Source organism: Oppia nitens, unplaced genomic scaffold, assembly GCF_028296485.1.
Source record: "Oppia nitens isolate AA-2021 unplaced genomic scaffold, nextdenovo-longstitch-racon4-pilon3 scaffold6_pilon_pilon_pilon, whole genome shotgun sequence".
Lineage (NCBI taxonomy): Eukaryota > Metazoa > Arthropoda > Arachnida > Sarcoptiformes > Oppiidae > Oppia > Oppia nitens.
The window spans coordinates 5,194,654-5,204,345 of record NW_026533250.1 but is presented as its reverse complement, the minus strand read 5'-3'; the positions used below and the strand labels follow the sequence as shown (position 1 = coordinate 5,204,345).

Here is a 9,692-nt window from a genome sequence, read left to right as displayed (position 1 = left end):
AGAATTATTTGACAAAAATTTATGGCTTTTTCTTTATAATTTGAAGTATTGATACCAAAAAAAAGAAAATAAAATAAACTTTTTTTGTTGATATTTTCAGTTAATAACTAAATAATGGCTAATAAAATGAATGACTACTACCTAAACAATAATCATCTCTTTATAAAAAAGATTGAAACTTTAAAAAAGAAAATACTGTAATAATAATAATATTATTATTATTGAAAAATACACTATTGTTTATTGATTTTGAGAGGAGAGAGAGAGAGAGAGAGACTACTATGTTATGTGAAACCATTCAAATAGTAGATATAATACATAAGGAAATAATAATTTTTTTAATAAACAATTGTTTTTTTTGTAAAAATAAAAATATAATTATTATTTGTTTGTTTGTTTATTTATTTAGTTAATGACCACCAACTTTGAAAATTTTAATAATTTATTTTTTTTAGTTACCTCTATATCTATCTATCTATACCTTACATAAAATTATTTTTTTATCAAAACAAATATTTTAAAAAAAATGTTTTTTTTCTATTGGTCTCATTGGTTATGTATGTTTGCGGTTAAAATAAAAAAAAACAATTTTTTTGTGTAAATTTTGCAAATTTTAATATTAATACTAATAATACTATAATATTTTTGCTTTTTTTATTTTCTTGAATTTTTTCTCTCTCTCTATTTGTTTAGTTTTTATATGTTTTAATTTAATTTCACATCTCTTTTGGCACATAAATAGCATAACATTTATATATCATTTATTTAAGAAATGTAAAGAAATAATAAAATAATTTACATTTAAATAGCTTTAGTTTAAGTAGTTTTCTCTCTCTCTCTCTCTCTCTCTCTCTCTCTCTCATCATATTTGTGACCATAAAATACATACCAGAAAAAACTCATTTTAATTTATTTATCTCTTATATTAGCATCTCTTTTGAATACATACTGCAAGTATGCATACATATGCTATGTGTATATATCTGGTAATATACAGCTCAGCCCTATTGTGTGTGTGTGTGTGTGTGTGTGTGTGTGTTATGTATGCAATAATAAATTGTGGTTAAAATAAGGCAAAAATATAAACTTTTTGTTGTTGTTGTTATTTGCTTTTGTTTTTATATATATATATATATTGTCTGCATATAGTAATTGTAATAAATATAAAACATAAGTATAAGCACATGAAAAAAATATGGCATAACTTTTTATAGCATTTACAGACAGTAAGTGTATGTAAAAAAAAATTAAAAATAATTTTTGTTTTGTTTTGTTTGTTTGACTAATAAATTAGTATTCATATATTCAATATGTTTGCCAATAAATTAAATTATATATATATATATATAGTTAAAAAATGCATTAAAATATATATGCATAATACTTATTATAATGATAATAATAATAACATAAAACATATTTGAAAATAAAAATTTCCGATAAGTTGTTGTTATAGTTGTAATGGTTTTATCTCAGGTGGTCTTCAAATATATATATATGGTATATATAGAGCACATATACCACACACACACACACACATACTCCGATGCTAATCTCCCGGTGCTGTGTGGCATAGGGTTAAGGACATACTGGCATTGATATGTTGGTCTATATGGGTCCAAACAATCGGTGCTGGTTGATTTTTTTTTTGTTAAATGGCTATTTATGTTTTTTTAATGGACAGGTAGATAACGGACTGATGATATTATTATTATTATTATAGTTATTAATTAATTTTGTTAAGCAATCAATTTTTTGGAGACAATTATTATTAATTTGATTTCTTCATAATTAATAAAATAATTAATATATATATATAGAAAAATGTTATTTTATTTTTTTGATGATATGAATGAATATGAATTAAAGTTTTTAGAAAAAAATTATTTTTTATATAGTTTTCAAATGATATCTCCATATCTTTAGTTTTTTTTCTTGAGTTCAATGGACTGTAATTTTTTGTTTGTTTTAATTATTCATATTATTATAATTATTATAACTTTAATTATTATTCAATTTAAATTAATCACATTTATTACAATTATTATTATTATTATTATTATTATTATTATTATTATTATTATTATTATTATTAGTATATATATATACAGACATTAACCACATAACTCTGTCAATTGTTTTCACAGATAATAAAAAGTTTTATTTTAATTTTATTTTTAATTTTACGGTATATATGATACACATGATTGTATTTAATCAGATATATAACGCATAGATAAAAAAAATTGTTACAATTATTAATTGAATTTTATTTTTTTAGATGAAGTGTTGATTCAATTTTCCAATTAATTTAATATATATATAATATATATATATATAAATGTTTTATATTATTAATAGTATAAGTTTCTTGATTTGCATTTAATTAAATTATTATTATTAGTATATTTTCAAAAACGGTGTGTTGTATTGTTTTTATATGCCATCTCATTGTATATCTAATTTTTTTTATCATTTATATTATTATTATTATAAATAATAGTTAAGATATATATATATATATATATAGGCAGTACTCTGAAAGTTAATAAAATTATTATTATTATTATTTTAGTTGAAATGATAGTTAGGTTATTAATATATTTTTTTTGATGTTATTATTATTATTATTATTAATGTATAATTTTTGAAGTTATATGTAAATTTATATTTAATCCAATTTATATGTATATTAGTTTTCAAAAAATTATTATTATTATTATTTCTTCAAATAATATATTACTGTTTTATATATATATATAAATAACTTTCTATTTATGGATATTATTTTTGTTTCTCTTATCTCTTTCAATAATTTTAATACAATTTTTTTTTGATTATTATTATTATTTTCTAGCGTTTTATGTGTAAATCAATTATAATTGCAATTTTTTTTTGTGTGTGGTATCTGCCGTTTGTTTTTTTTTTGAATTAATTTTTTCAGTTAATTAATTAATTTTCATCTAATTTTCAAACAGTTTTTTTCCATACATATCATCCATGACTTAGTTTTTTATTTAAAAATACCAATTGAATTGAATTATTAATTAAGCGATTAATTATAAGTTTATATATTGTTTGCTTGATTTGTCGGTCAATTTATTTATACATATATATATATATATAATAAGATATCATTTTTTTCAAATATATTATTATTATTATTAATTATTTCACAAATAAATAGTCACAATAAAAATGTTTTGTTTTTTGTTTTTCGAGTTTCAATTACTCTTTAAAAAAATTCATTATAAATATTATATTTAATATTTCAATTAAAAAATAACATAACAATTATTATTAGTAGTCACTTATAGAGAGTCACACAAAAAAACACATATATCTCTCTATCAATTAATGGCTTTTTTATAATCACTGTTTTTGTTGCACATATACCACCAAAAAAAAATATGACTGTCCATATCAGTTAACGATAAAAATTTATATTTTTTTTAATGGTATTAAGTGTCCTAATGTTCAGTGAAAATCCCACAGTTAATGACCAGCTATAGGGGCGATGATTGTCACTACACTACTACTACTAGTAATACTACTGTCACTGCACTTATACGAGGAAACCCTCGGGCGTACCGATACTGGTCTGCAGTCTTAACTGTTGAATGCCGTTCATCAGCTTTTTCTGATGGCTAACTAGTGTAACACCAATAATGGCCAAATCCTGGGCCGTCAGTCGGGCCACTGCCGATAGATTGGTAACACCTGATTGTTCAAAGTTTAGCCGATAGCGGGTCATCTTGAGACTGGCCAGCCATTCGTCTACCGATTTGAATTGTATGACATCGGGTATGCACATTGTGTTCAGCTCACCAAACGGGTCAACGGTTAACCTATACGTGTGTGTGTGTGTGTGTGTCGAGTAAGGGAAGGGTAGATAAAAATTAAAAAAATATCGTTAATAATTGTCAAATATAAATCATAGATTGCATGTGTGTATGTATGTATGTGTGTGTGTATGCGTGTGTGTGTGTGTGTGTGTGTGTGTGTGTGTGTGTGTGTGTGTGTGTGTGTGTGTGCAATAAATATTTAACAACAATAATAATAGCAAATAGTAATCGTATAATAATAATAATTATAATCTGTGTAATCATAAATAATTTAATAATAAATAAGTCTATATATAATGTATATATAATAGTATTTATTTTTAGTATGCAGTAAATCATTAAACAAATAATATATATTTAATATATAAATAGCTTAAATATTAGTAAAAATAAAAAATTCACAAAAAAGTCATAAAAAGTTAATTATATTCAATAATATTATAACAGATACTATCATTTTATTTTATTTAAAGTACAGCATATATACCGGTATATACTGTATATTATTATTATTATTAGATGACATCCTATTAAACAAAGTGCACATAAAACTAAGTTTTGAATTAAACTTTTGAAAAAAACATAAAAATTTTTAAATAAACATAACTATACATGTATTTAATATATATACTGGTAAACTATTATATATATATATCAATGTCATTGAAGTTTTGTAGATCATTGAGCAAATAAAAAATACTAATAATAATAATACTAAAAAAAACTAAATTCAATCAAAAACTAAAGGTGTATTTAATTTTAGTTTTTTTGTTTGTTTGTTTGAAATACAGTACAAAAAAATAAAATAATAATAAATAATAAAAAACTATTCAATTTGTTTTTACATATATATATTTTTTGAATCCTTTCATATCATCAAAACAACTGTCTCGGACTCATACCTACACTCCCTGTTCATTGATTTAAAGCCCATAGACATACATAACATATCTTAGCAATAATTATAAGCTTTCAAATAAAGGTAAAAAGGGATCACCATTGATGTTTATGGGAAAGGGAGGGGGAAACAGGGAGGTATAACAAAAAATAATTTATAATACTTTATAAAATATATATTCAATATATATATATATATATATATATTCTCTAGTAAATGATTTACACAAATAATTTTTTTTGTTAAAAAATATATTATACATAATATAAGACATATTTATTATATATATATATATACATAACCAGTGATTATAAACTCAACAAAATGATAGAGAAATACTACTAGAAGTTTACGTTTCAAACAAACAAACAAAAAACAACTAATAATAATAATAATAATAATCTTTAAGCGAAAAAATCATTTAAATGTAAATTAACTGCAAATACACTAAACCCTTAAATAATATATATTTTTTTTAGTTTTGTTTATTTTGTTTCAATTGATTCATTCAATTCAATTCATTCACTGAATTCATAAAATTAAAATATAAATTTATTTTTTTAGAAAATAATTTATTATAGTAAGTAAACGATAGCTAAATAACAATAATCATAAATAAAATATTAATTTATAAATTAGTTTTTTTAAAAATACTTCACTCAAGATCAGGGATGGGTATGTATTTTAATATAATATGTGTAAATGGGTTAATATGGGAGATGATATCCATATTAAATATATATATATACAGTATTACTAACACTAAAATTGTAATTATCAACAACAAAAAAATATAAAATAAATAAAAATAAAATAAATTAATCATACATTTAAATACACCATTTAGATTATAAGCCATAAAATTTTAGGACATAATAACTATACATATAAAACATTTTGATTAATACGTGTAAATATATATATATATACTGTATATTAAGGATGTATTATTTGTTTTAAAATAATTATAATGTTTATAAGCATTTTGCATGTTTGCATACAATTAATATATACAATATATTGATATATGTAAATATTTTTTACTGGTATTTAGAGATATAAGCAATTAAATCATACAACAAATAAATTAAAACTAAATATTATTAATAATATTATCAATGAGCTATATATATACAGTATATATAAACATTATATAATATATTGAAGGATAGGTGAGGGCGGACAAGTAGGTGGGGGCGACAATAAAAAACTTGGCTGTATATATATACATGTATAGGTAAACATTTGGTCAACACATCAACTAAAAAATATATATATATTTTTAGTTAACAGATTGTTTAAGTAATTACATAATTACTAGGTTTGTTGCACACACTTATATACAGTAGATATACAGTACAAGTAATGTATAGAAAAATACTACATAATCAATGTATTAATAATAATACATAATTTAATATATTATATAATTTATCGTTTACTAATTAGATATTGTTTTTGTTTGTTATCATAAAATCCAAGAATTTTTTTTGGTTAACATTTAAAAAAATAATATAATAATTCAACAAAAAAAACACACAAACCTTGTTGTTTTGCAAATTTTGTGCAAATTTTCTGGATTTTTGATTAGCTTATCTAATATTTTAACAATTTGTGAAAACGTGGGCCTCATATTGCGATCCTTTTGCCAGCACTCCATTATCAGCTTATCGTACAGCATCTCAGGACAGTCCTATATTAGACATACCAGTGCCACAACAAAACAAACCCAGACATCATTAGTTTAATAACAATAACCAACAACAACAACAACAACAATACACTCATTAATTATATGGTCGTTAATAAGTGTATTATTATTATTATTATTATTACTAATACTACATGTATATTATAATTCAATCGTGAATTATGTAATATATATATATATAATATTTAGAGTGGTTTTTAAAAAAAAAATAAAATACAATATATCATAGATTTTTTTATGTTAAATCACGAATATATAGATTTTTTTAAAAAAATATTATTATTTAGTAATTAATACCATTTAATGCCGTATATAATAAGCGTATATATCATATGTAAGTGTATGTATATATAAAAAAACTTATAGTATAGACCATCTGCCAGTAGTGTCTATGACTATGACTCTCCACACATACACACATTCAATCAACACAATAGAAAAAAAACAAAAATAAGATACCAGTGCTCACTCACTCACTCACTCTCCCCCAAATCACCACATCCCTGGTCATCAACAAATCATTATGCAGTCATTAATTTCAATCTCAAGCTAAAAATTTTTGCCGACACAATAGCCCTGGCCTAACCATCCCCTCCTAATTCATGTGTGTGTGTGTGTGAGTATCCGATAATTATCAGTCAAATTACTCACAGAATTTTAAAAATCAAACAAAAAATAAAATAATATATAAAATAAATTTTTAAATATATATATATATATAAACTAATTGCTAACTCATACCCTAAGCTCAAGGGCTAACTAACAAATTTACAAATAATATATATATATTTATTTAAATAATTTCAAAATGTATTCATTAACTATCTTTTTTTTTAATATATATATAATGAGATACTAAAAAATAAAATAATTTGACTCTAATTAATGCAATTGCAATTTGCAAAAACCCCATACCCTATAGTGTATAGAAATAATTACAATTATATTATATAATATTAAAATAATAATTATATTATACATAGTCATGAATAGTCGGGACTATTATGTAGTCAAATATATATATATAATAAATAAATAAATAAAAAAAGTTGTTTAACTTTCAAAACTCCTAAACGATTTGTTTGTTTTGCATACACTATATATATATATATATATATATATATATATATATATATATATATATATATATATATATATATATATATATAATGTATAAATACTATACAAAATATACTAATAATCATAATAATAATTAAACCAAAAAACTAAAATCTAATTTACATTTCATGTCTTCACCATAAATTGAAACCTTAATTGTATTTAATTTAAAAAAAATAAAAATTAAATTAAACTATCATATATAGCACACAAAACAATTGATTTATATGCTTATTATTATTATATTATTAAAAAAATATTATACACTGTATATAACATATACAACAACAACAACAATAACAAAAAGCTAATTATTTTTCAAACAATAATTAGCTTTTTGTTGTTGAAAAAAAATATATAATACAGTATATAATAAATTATAAAAGTATTTGAATATATATTTCATATATATTATTGTATTGTTTTCATTTGCCACTAAATAGTATATATATGTATATATATATAAAATATAGGCACCGGGAGATCCCCCATATATATAGATATACGTACCATTGGTGGTGGCAATCGGTATCCTTTTTCAATACCCTTGATGACATCCTGGTTTGACCAGTTCCAGTAGGGCCTCTCGCCATAGGACAGTACTTCCCAGCAAACAATACCGAAACTCCAGACATCGGAAGCTGATGTAAACTTACGGAAGGCTATGGCTTCGGGTGCTGTCCATCGCACCGGTATTTTGCCGCCCTATTTGTGTCGTCCAATTAAAAAACAAACAAACATTATATAACATATTTCAATATATATATATATATATATATGATATATAAAAATTAGTTTAATTAATTAAATGAATTAATTACTTTATTTATTTTATGGGAACTTAAAATACTTAATTAGTAATTCAAAAATGTGTTTTTTTTAAAAAAAAGTATATTATGACAGCTAATAAGCTTAGAGATAGCTATATGACATTCAATTAGTTTCATTTTATGTGTTATAATAATTTAATGTATTATTTATTTATTTATTTATTTTTAATATAGCCATTTCCTTAATATAGACCATTAAATTATATAATAACATATCTACACACATACAAAAAAAAATATTATGTATGTATGATATTTAAGGGGTTACATTATATATATATATATACAGTATGTATAGCATATTATGTATTAGATATTATAGCAATTCAAGTGCATAGCAGAGCTCAGGTAGGCTATGGGTATTTAGAGAGGGTTATACAGTATGAGATGCCAGTGCACTGATTAAAATCTAAAGTATTTTTTATATATATATATATATAATAAGTTAACCAAAAAATTCTTTAGCATTCATTATAATATAATATAATATATTTTAAGTTTAATCATTTAATTTATGTGAAACTTAAACCCTCATTAATAATTAGTTTCTAAACTGACTGTTTTTTATATATATAATTTTTTAAATGTATGATAAAGTAAAGGTATACACATATGATATATCCATAAGCGATAGTATCTCTCTCTCTCTCTCTCTTTCTTTCTCTCTCTCTCTCTCTCTCTCACACACACACACACACACTCATAAACATAATGAATGAATCAAATCTTAAAAAACCCTAAAAACTATATAAACTTAAATTAAATAGCTTTTAATGGGCACTAATTTGTGGTCAACGCCTCCTCTCAACAAAAAAATATTTGTTATAATTTTGTTGTTGAGATACCTGTGCTCTAAAGTTTATGTGTGTGTGTGTGTGTGTGTGTGTGTGTGTGTGTGTGTGTGTGTGTGTGTGTGTGTGTGTGTGTGTGTGTGTTAGGTTAGGTATGTGTGCAAACCCTTTCACTTTTATTTTAAAAAAACAATAACTAAAATAATAGCTAATAAATTATAAGATAAATACATCATTTTATATTCACTGTACTATAAAATTTTCGGTATTTTATCTTTAATTATAATTAGATTAATACTATATAAAACAAAAATTATTTTTCGATAACATAACCCATTTTAAAGCAAAAATATATATATATTAAAGATTAAATTACCAGACAATCATAATCAACTATATAATAATCAGCTATTAATATCAGCTAAAAAAATGGGGGGGAACTGGAGGTTAAAACATTTCTATTTTGATGTTGAAAAAAAGGACTGTCGGGTCTGAACA

General features: G+C 22.3%; 1 protein-coding gene across 1 annotated transcript in view; it reads right to left on the bottom strand.

Annotated features, from left to right (window-relative positions):
- Nucleotides 1–3,408: 3,408 nt before the first annotated feature.
- LOC128962236 (ephrin type-B receptor 1-B-like) overlaps nt 3,409–9,692 on the bottom strand; it is a 139,472-nt gene continuing 133,188 nt past the window's right edge. Inside the window, exons 6-8 of the mRNA XM_054308597.1 lie at nt 8,084–8,278; nt 6,288–6,436; nt 3,409–3,848 (exon numbers count right to left, since the gene is read on the bottom strand). Of these exons, the coding sequence (XP_054164572.1) occupies nt 3,566–3,848; nt 6,288–6,436; nt 8,084–8,278 (627 nt within the window). The 3' untranslated portion in view covers nt 3,409–3,565. The remainder of the gene's footprint in view (nt 3,849–6,287; nt 6,437–8,083; nt 8,279–9,692) is intronic.